This window comes from Vidua chalybeata (assembly GCF_026979565.1).
Source record: "Vidua chalybeata isolate OUT-0048 chromosome W unlocalized genomic scaffold, bVidCha1 merged haplotype SUPER_W_unloc_13, whole genome shotgun sequence".
Lineage (NCBI taxonomy): Eukaryota > Metazoa > Chordata > Aves > Passeriformes > Viduidae > Vidua > Vidua chalybeata.
Genome location: NW_026530324.1, coordinates 320,063 through 329,834, shown reverse-complemented (window position 1 = coordinate 329,834; position 9,772 = coordinate 320,063). Strand labels below are relative to the sequence as shown.

The window sequence follows — 9,772 nt, the reverse complement described above, 5'->3', positions numbered from 1 at the left end:
TAAAAGTAATTGCCCCAAAAGTAGAAGCACAGTCCCACCATCTGCCATAGACTGATTCAGACTGCACTAAAAAAGAGTGAAGCTCAAAAACATCTACAATACATTGATGACATGAATGTGTAGGAGAACACAATAACAGAAGTGTTTAATAAAAGAGAGAAAATTATCCAAATTCTCCTTGAAGCCGATTTCGCCATCAAGAAGAACAAAATTAAGGAACCTATTCGAGAAAACCAATTCCTGTGAGTAAAGTGGCAAGACTGACAGCGTCAAATTCCCACCAATGTCATCAACAAGATCACAACAATGTCTCCACCAACCAACAAAAAAGAAACACAAGCTTTCCTAAGCGCCATAGGCTTTTGGAGAATGCATATTCCTAAGTACAGCCAAATTGTAAGCCCTCTCTACCTAGTCACCCACAAAAAGAACACTTTCCAATAATGCCCTGAACAACAACAAGCCTTTACCCAAATCAAGCAAGAGATCGCTAATACAATAGCCCTTAGCCTAATCAAGACAAAACCAAATATAAAGAATGTGCTCTACTCTACAGCGGGAGCCATGGTCTGTCCTAAAGCCTTTGGCAGAAGGTGCCTAGCAAGACTTGAAGCCGATCACTCTCACTGTTGAGTCAGGAACGGGAAGAAAGGCAACACTTGACTCCATACATTTTCAGAGGCAAAAGGCTCCTTTATTACAATCCCACGATATTTATAACCAACATTGTTCACCCAAAACCTGATTGATTCTTAATCAACACCCCTCACATGATTGGCTATTTAAGGAAACACTCTTTGGTAAACATCTTATGAGAAAACAACTGTTCAGAACACCAGCTGCAAGATTGTTTTAATTCCTTCTCTCAGCCTTCTCAAAACTCCCCGGAACAATTCCTGGGAAAGTTTATCTGTTTCTCTCTCTGACCAGGCTGTCAGTATCCACAGACCACTAAGATTTTAAAGTTGAAGCTACAAAAAGTCTGAAGCTACCTACACTCCAACCAAAAAAAAAAAAAAAAAAAAAAAAAAAAAAAAAAAAAGTTAGCAATAGACATTAAAACACAACTCCTGGCACTCCAACTATCGGCGCTAGGGTGGATGTTCAAAGCAAAAATTCCCTCTACCCACCATGCCACCAATGCCACTGTGCTGGTTTCAGTTTGAAACTGGGTAGAAACACTAATTTTGTGTAGTGGTTTTGGTTCACTAATTTAAGATTTTTCCAATTTTAAGATTTCTCAGCTTAATGTACCAAGATTTTGGTATGTCTTGGTGTTGGCCAATCACCAATGTATTCACTTCCTGTTGTGAGATAGGATTAGGAGAAAGGTAAAGCAGGCTCAAAACTTTAAAAGGGTATAAAGAAAATTTTATTAACAGTAACTGAAAGAAAAAAAGGAGTAAGAATCAAGACAAACCTTTCCTAACACTTCTCCTCCCCCCACAACCTTTTTTTTCCCTACTGATAATATAAAGAAACAAAACTTAAAAGTTCCAGTTAGTTTATCACTTTTTAAATAGTCTTTCTTCAGTTCACTTAAGGAGAGAAGTCCCTCTTGTTAATGTTATGGAGACTTCTCCACAAGAGGAAAAACAGTTCTCTCGTGGTTCTCAATTTGGTTACGAATAGCAGCTGCACGGGGGAAATCTGCTATTGTGAAGCCCCTCCTATTTTCTACAAGCCTTCCCATAGTTTGTTTATGGGTTATGTTGATTTATGGGGTATTGGTTTATGGGGTATTGGTTTAAAGATGAGTTGGTCAAAGGTAAAAGTCCTCATTATCTATTTCTAAAATCATCTTAAGTTCTGGGAACAGAGATCTCCTAGGGGCGCAGGTCTACTCTTCTCTCTATTTCTGTTTGTCCTGGTTCAGGGCAAGTCTGGGGAAAGAATTCCCCTCCCCCCCACAAAAGGATTCCTTTAGGAAAGCAGAGTCAATTGGCCCCTCCCCCCAGCTGGTTCGGGAGAAAATACCTCTGGAGGAAAAAAGTGGAAAAAACCTGTTTATTACACAAGAGAACTTAGACAATATTAAACAATAGGACTTCTTGCCACTCCAAGAGAGACAAATTCAGAGCAAATCCCCCGGGCTGCAGCTCAGCTCACTCAGTCTCTGACCAGTCCTTCCAGCGCTGGCAATGCCGCGGCCCAGGCCCGGCCCGCTGGGCCACAGATGTGAGCTGCTGATGCTCTTCTGGTGTTCAGTCCAGAGCAGGTCCAGAGAAAGGGAAAAAAACCACAGTCCAGGGAAATTCTCTGCCTCAGCTAGCTAAAACTAACTAGGAAAAAAAGCAAAGGAGAGCTCTGTCTCGCTGTCCGTCCGTCCGCAGATAACACCGTCCCGGAGCAGGAATGTGGAGGAGGGAGTGAGTTTTTGAAAACAAACCCTGAGCTTCTTCCCTCCTCCTTTCACTCTTGGAACAAGACTTCAACATAAACAGGGCAGACGATTGGGGATAAAGGCATCATACAGCCACCCTAGGACATTCCACCCCTTATCCCCATATCGTCAGCTTACTACTAAAACTAATATATATATTCAAACCCTATAAATAGATACATTATACATCTAATATACAACTATACACAGACAATGGCAGCAGTATTCAGCAAACAGTGATATTTATACATAGTTCTCACCCAACAATCAGATCTCCCTGAGGTACACATCGTGTTCTTCCATCTCTCTGCATTACCCACCATGTACAACCTGGTCCCTGAGCAAAGACAATCCCACGAATGGGTTTGTCTGTACTTGAGGCAGAATTGATCCACACTGTTTTTCCTAACAAACCTCTAACATGCACTACTGGGACTTTGTCTCCATCTACTATATTCAAAAGCTGAGACTGGGCAGGGCCCCATCGACTGGTAGAGCCTCGGGTGTTAACTAACCAGGTGGCTTTTGCCAGATTCTGTTCCCAATTCTTGAGAGATCCCCCACCCAATGCTTTCAGTGTGGTTTTCAACAATCCATTGTACCTCTCTACTTTTCCTGCAGCTGGTGCATGGTAGGGAATATGGTACACCCACTCAATACCATGTTCCCTAGCCCAAGTGTTGATAAGGCTGTTCTTGAAATGAGTTCCATTGTCGGACTCAATCCTCTCAGGGGTACCATGCCTCCAAAGAATTTGCTTTTCAAGGCCTAGGATGGTGTTACGGGCCGTAGCATGAGGCACAGGATAGGTTTCCAACCATCCCGTGGTGGCTTCTACCATTGTGAGCACATAACGCTTGCCGTGGCGTGTCTGGGGCAGTGTGATGTAGTCAATCTGCCAGGCCTCCCCATACTTGTACTTGGACCACCGCCCACCATACCACAGGGGCTTTACCCGCTTGGCCTGTTTGATGGTAGCACATGTCTCACAGTCGTGGATTACCTGAGATATACTGTCCATGGTTAGATCCACCCCTCGATCTCGTGCCCACTTAAAAGTGGCATCTCTACCCTGATGGCCTGAGGCATCATGGGCCCATCGTGCCAAGAACAATTCCCCTTTGTGTTGCCAATCCAAGTCTATCTTTGATACCCCTATCTTTGCAGCCCGATCTACTTGCTGGTTGTTTTGGTGTTCCTCATTGGCTCTGCTCTTGGGGACATGGGCATCTACATGACGAACTTTCACCGGTAGCTTCTCTATCCTGGTGGCAATGTTTTTCCACTCATCAGCAGCCCAAATTGGTTTTCCTCTACGCTGCCAGTTAGCTTTCTTCCACCTCTCCAGCCACCCCCACAGAGCATTGGCTACCATCCATGAATCAGTGTAGAGGTAGAGTTTTGGCCACTTCTCCCTTTCAGCAATGTCCAGGGCCAGTTGAACCGCTTTGAGTTCAGCAAATTGACTCGATCCACCTTCCCCTTCAGTAGCTTCCGCAACTCGTCGTGTGGGACTCCATACGGCTGCTTTCCACTTCCGGTTCATTCCTACAATGCGGCAAGAGCCATCAGTGAAAAGAGCATAGTGTGTTTCTTCTGCTGGCAGTTGGTTATATGGTGGCGCTTCTTCAGCATGTGCCACTTCCTCCTCTTCATCTGCAAGACTAAAGTTTTCACCTTCAGGCCAGTTTGTAATTATCTCCAAAATCCCAGGGCGATTCAATTTTCCAATCCGGGCGCGCTGCGTAATAAGGGCAATCCACTTGCTCCATGTGGCACTGGTGGCATGGTGGGTGGAGGGAATCTTTGCTTTGAACATCCACCCCAGCACCGGTAGTCGGGGTGCCAGGAGGAGTTGCGCTTCTGTACCGATCACCTCCGAGGCGGCCTGAACTCCTTCATAGGCTGCTAAAATTTCCTTCTCTGTTGGAGTATAGTTGGCTTCAGACCCCCTATAGCTTCGACTCCAAAATCCCAGTGGTCGGCCGCGAGTCTCACCAGGCACTTTCTGCCAAAGGCTCCAGGACAAACCATGGTTCCCGGCTGCAGAGTAAAGCACATTCTTCACATCTGGTCCCGTCCTGACTGGGCCAAGGGCTACTGCATGGGCAATCTCCTGCTTGATCTGGGTGAAGGCTTGTTGCTGCTCAGGGCCCCAGTGGAAATCATTCTTCTTGCGAGTGACCAGGTAGAGAGGGCTCACGATCTGGCTATACTCAGGAATGTGCATTCTCCAAAAACCTATGGCGCCTAAGAAAGCTTGTGTTTCCTTCTTGCTGGTTGGTGGAGACATCGCTGTGATCTTGTTAATGATATCTGTAGGAATCTGACGCCGTCCATCTTGCCACTTCACTCCCAGGAACTGGATCTCTCGAGCAGGTCCTTTGACCTTGCTCTTCTTGATGGCAAAACCAGCTTTCAGGAGAATCTGGATGATTTTCTCCCCTTTCTCAAATACCTCTGCTGCTGTTTTCCCCCACACAATGATGTCATCAATGTACTGCAGGTGTTCTGGAGCCTCACCCTTTTCCAGTGCAGCCTGGATCAGTCCATGGCAGATGGTGGGGCTGTGTTTCCACCCCTGGGGCAGTCGGTTCCAGGTGTACTGCACGCCCCTCCAGGTGAAAGCAAACTGAGGCCTGCATTCTGCTGCCAGAGGAATGGAGAAAAACGCATTGGCAATATCAATAGTGGCATACCACTTTGCTGCCTTGGACTCCAGCTCGTACTGGAGTTCCAGCATGTCCGGCACAGCAGCGCTCAGCGGTGGAGTCACCTCATTTAGGGCACGGTAGTCCACTGTCAATCTCCATTCTCCTTCGGATTTACGCACAGGCCAGATGGGGCTGTTGAAAGGTGAATGGGTTCTGCTAACCACCCCTTGGCTCTCCAGCTCACGGATCATTTTGTGGATGGGGATCACGGCATCTCGATTCGTTCGGTACTGCCGGCGATGCACTGTTGAGGTCGCAATTGGCACTCGTTGCTCTTCTACCTTCAAAAGTCCTACTGCAGATGGGTTTTCCGATAGTCCAGGTAAGCTGTTCAATTGCTTGATGCCCCCTGTCTCTACAGCTGCTATTCCAAATGCCCACCTGAGTCCCTTTGGGTCTTTGAAATACCCACTTCGGAGGAAGTCTATGCCTAAAATACATGGGGCCTCTGGGCCAGTTACAATAGACTGTTTCTTCCACTCATTTCCAGTCAGGCTGATCTCAGCTTCCACTGAAGTAAAGTCCCGTGATCCCCCTGTCACACCAGCAATAGAAACAGGTTCTGTCCCCACATAGTTTGATGGGATTAATGTGCACTGCGCACCAGTGTCGACCAAAGCTTTATATTCTTGTGGTTCTGATGTGCCAGGCCAACGAATCCACACCGTCCAGAAAATACGGTTTTCCCTAGCCTCTACCTGGCTAGAGGCAGGGCCCCTCTAAGCCTGGTTATCCTTCTTTCCTGGGGCATATGTCTTGGAGGTTCCTTCAAGGGGATCGAAAATATCGTCATCATCATCATATATGGCAGTTTGGTTATGGGTCACTGGAGCTGCTTCCCTTTTGGTGAAAATTCCTCTCGGAGTCTTGCTTCCCTTCAATTCACGCACCCGCTGTGCCAGATCAGCAGTAGGTTTCGCATCCCATTTCCTCATATTTTCTCCACAATCGCGCAGGAAGAACCACAGCTCAGCTCGTGAGGTGTACCTCCTCTCCCTATCTGAGGGACGTCTGCGTTGGGTACCAGGACCTCTGATCTGTACTGCAGAAATTTTAAGAAGGTCCTCTTTAATCTCCTCTATCTTGTTCTCTATATTTTTTCCTAGTTTCTGCACTTGTGCTTCTACTGCTGCAATTCTCAGGTGTGTTGGGCCATGTACAGCATCTGCATATGCTCGGAGCTTCTTTGTCATATCAAGCACAGTCTCCCCACCGTCATCTTGCTTCATTATTGCTACAGCAGAAGCATATTCATCTGGCCCAAGTCTTACAAGTTTTCGCCACATCACAGATGTACATGGTACCAAGTCTGGATTTACAGTATCTAGATCATCCGAGAAGACAATCTCTACCACTGCCATTTCCCTCAAGCGTTGAATTCCTTGCTCTATAGTCTTCCACTGGGTTTGCTGCATATAAAGATCATCTGCACACAAGTATCTTTGTGCTACACTGTCCAGAACCCGTGCCCAGAGGCTGCGAGGATTAGCCCCCCTCATCATTCCTTGATCAATGGCAGGATCATGTGACAGGGATCCCAAATGTCTCGCTTCGCTACCATCCAGAATTGTAGCCTCCCCTGCAGCATCCCAAAGACGGACCAACCAACTAATTATAGACTCATCAGGTCGTCGAGTGTAATCCTTCCTTAGGCCACGAAGGTCCTTCAGGGAATAGGACTCAGTAGTGGCTTCTGATCCTGCATCAGTTGCCTTAACTTCGGCTTTTGTGTCAGTAATTAGCTTTGAGGGTCCTTCTCCTGGATCATCATCATCAGTCCCTGGCCGGTCAGTTTTGCTTCTCTTCTTTCCCGCAGCAACTGCCAGTGGTTTAGGTTCACTGTCTGGTTTAGCTACAGCCTGAGTAACTGGGGGGTTGGCTGCGGACTGAGTGACTGGGATTGCTGCTGGTTTATCTCCCTGCCCCCCTGCCTCTGTCTGCTGGCCTACAGTATCTAGCAGTGTGCGATAAGCATAAGCCAGAGCCCAGCTTATTGCAATGATCCTTTTCTCCTTAGAGTCATCATGGCACTTCTCTTTCAGGTATTTCCCTACCTCATCTGGGTTCTGAATTTGTTCACTTGGAAAATCCCACTCTACAGGGTCAGAAAATTCCTTCAGGGTCTGGCCTATTTTCTCCCATTCCCCACACCACTTAGGATTTTCCACATCTGGATGAGGGGTTTCATCAGTCCCTCTGGATTTTTCAGCCTTCACTCTAGAGAAACTGCAGGCTGTATAAAGGAAGTTTCCCAGGGAGTTTCCCAGAATAAATACCAGAAAGAGGGTCTCTTTAACATTCAGGGGAGACTGAACATTCCCAAAAAATGACATAACAGATTCAAAAGAGAAGAAGGAAAGGAGGGGTTGGAAAACCTCATCCTCTGCTCCTCCTCTAACAAACCAGGTGCAATTACTAATAAACTCCCAGAACATCCTACTGGAACTAGGATGCAGGGTAGGGTGAAAAAACCATAAAGCATACATATTTCGAACAGAATCCAGTATCTTTACAAGCGCCTTATAAATCACTATTGCCAAGGCCAGCACAATAGCTATTTTAATCTGTGCTCTTCTACTGTAAAAACCACGTGTAAGGGACAATCCTAGTGACCAGAAAAGTACTAAAACCTCAAAAAGGCCTAGTGACCAGAACCACATGAAGGCCTCCACCCCAAGAGACATTATGGATGTAAGCAACATGGCTACTGGGTGCTTTAGCCCACTACAAAACAAACACAACCAGCATGCAATCAGTAGAGGAATAAAGGTTTTTTCCACTTTCTCGAGCCCCGGTAGTTGGGCGCCAAAATAATGTATTTGTCCTGGTTCAGGGCAAGTCTGGGGAAAGAATTCCCCTCCCCCCCACAAAAGGATTCCTTTAGGAAAGCAGAGTCAATTGGCCCCTCCCCCCAGCCGGTTCGGGAGAAAATACCTCTGGAGGAAAAAAGTGGAAAAAACCTGTTTATTACACAAGAGAACTTAGACAATATTAAACAATAGGACTTCTTGCCACTCCAAGAGAGACAAATTCAGAGCAAATCCCCCCGGGCTGCAGCTCAGCTCACTCAGTCTCTGACCAGTCCTTCCAGCGCTGGCAATGCCGCGGCCCAGGCCCGGCCCGCTGGGCCACAGATGTGAGCTGCTGATGCTCTTCTGGTGTTCAGTCCAGAGCAGGTCCAGAGAAAGGGAAAAAAAACCACAGTCCAGGGAAATTCTCTGCCTCAGCTAGCTAAAACTAACTAGGAAAAAAAGCAAAGGAGAGCTCTGTCTCGCTGTCCGTCCGTCCGCAGATAACACCGTCCCGGAGCAGGAATGTGGAGGAGGGAGTGAGTTTTTGAAAACAAACCCTGAGCTTCTTCCCTCCTCCTTTCACTCTTGGAACAAGACTTCAACATAAACAGGGCAGACGATTGGGGATAAAGGCATCATACAGCCACCCTAGGACACTGTTCAAACTTCTCATGGGATTACAGCTACTTTAATATCTGTTTACTTTAGCATGAAGGCCTTTGCTCGATATAAATTTGAACTCTTCATCTCCCCATAGTTTCATGTGTTATAGGGAAAAGAGTCTTTTCTCCATAGTTTATAAGAGGATTTCAGCTCTAAAATCAAGGTATCTCCTCATCCCTCCCATCTGGGACTTAACTTCTTTCTCACTGATCATGAAGTTTTCATGTTGTTCCTTTACATGTTTGTATCTTGTTCTTTTCTCTTACTCAGGGGAGGATTGAAGTACTGAAAGGGTTAATATGTTACCTGGGTCCTTCAAATGGTCAGCTGACCCGCCGGTAACTTGTAGCTGGAGCTGCAGCTGGGGCTATGTCAGGATAGGCTTCATGGTTGGTTTTTTGTTTTCTTTGCGTTCAATTCCAGCCGCAGGGCCACTCTGTGTGGCGGCAGGGCTGCCTCTGGTCTCAGCCGTGCTGGGAGGAGGGGACTTGATGGTAAGATCTTAACAACTGCGGCCAGCCCTGCTCTGGCCAGGGCTCTGCAGCCTCCCCCACCTTCCTGCCCGGAAACTGCTGGGGCCTGGCCCAGCCAGAATGGGGTTCGGAGTCCCCCGGAGCCCCTGGAGAGGGGCCCGGTCCCCCCGCATCAGAGCCTACTCAGCCTGGCCCGGGACAAGACCCGGCAGGCTTCCCAGGCCCAGCCAGGATGGGACCCGGTGGGCCCGGGGTGTGTTACCTTCTTGCTGGCTGGGAAAGAAAGAGGAAGTTCTCAGGTTTCTTTCGTCTTTAACCTGTGTCTTTCACAGAGGTGTGTCTATCTTCTCAGTGTTTCAACAGACTGTTAGTGACACGAAAAGTTTTTACATCACTTCCCTAAATTCCTCCCATGTCAAAACCATGAAAGCCACATAGAGCAAATTAATTGCCCTCATCACACAGCGTGCCCATATTAGAAAAGTGAATCGCCCTAAGATTTTAGAGATAATTACAAATTAGCCTAAAAGTAAAAACTTTAGTCTCACTAACGAAAAAGAACAAGAAGTAACATGTACTAAAGAAGCTCCATCATACAACCAACTACCAACAGAAGAAACACGTTATGCAGTTTTTGCTAATAGTTCTTGCCGCATTGTAATAATAAAATGAAAGTAGAAAATAACCATATAGAGCCCAACATGACAAGTCACAAAAGCTACTGAAAGAGAAGATAGATCAAGCCAA

General features: G+C 46.8%; 1 protein-coding gene across 2 annotated transcripts; it reads right to left on the bottom strand.

The window, feature by feature from the left end:
• Positions 1-1,993: 1,993 nt before the first annotated feature.
• Positions 1,994-5,302, bottom strand: LOC128782869 (uncharacterized). Of its 2 annotated transcripts, none has more exons than XM_053933362.1 (2): positions 2,986-5,302; positions 1,994-2,720 (listed from the first exon to the last, which is right to left on the bottom strand). In XM_053933362.1, the coding sequence occupies exons 1-2, from the start codon at positions 5,286-5,288 to the stop codon at positions 2,696-2,698; spliced, it is 2,328 nt and encodes a 775-aa protein (XP_053789337.1). In that variant the 5' UTR covers positions 5,289-5,302; the 3' UTR covers positions 1,994-2,695. The 2 variants fall into 2 exon arrangements, with proteins under 2 accessions (XP_053789337.1, XP_053789338.1); XM_053933363.1 differs by having other exon boundaries at positions 1,994-2,282.
• Positions 5,303-9,772: the final 4,470 nt, after the last annotated feature.

What these genes read in the sequence shown, in the direction of transcription:
- LOC128782869 (XM_053933362.1), bottom strand. Translation starts at nt 5,288, where the DNA reads ATGATCCGTGAGCTGGAGAGCCAAGGGGTGGTTAGCAGAACCCATTCA. An exon ending in GCTGCAGGAAAAGTAGAGAG is followed by an intron (nt 2,721 to 2,985) that starts GTACAATGGATT and finishes GTCTTTGCTCAG; the next exon opens with GGACCAGGTTGTACATGGTG.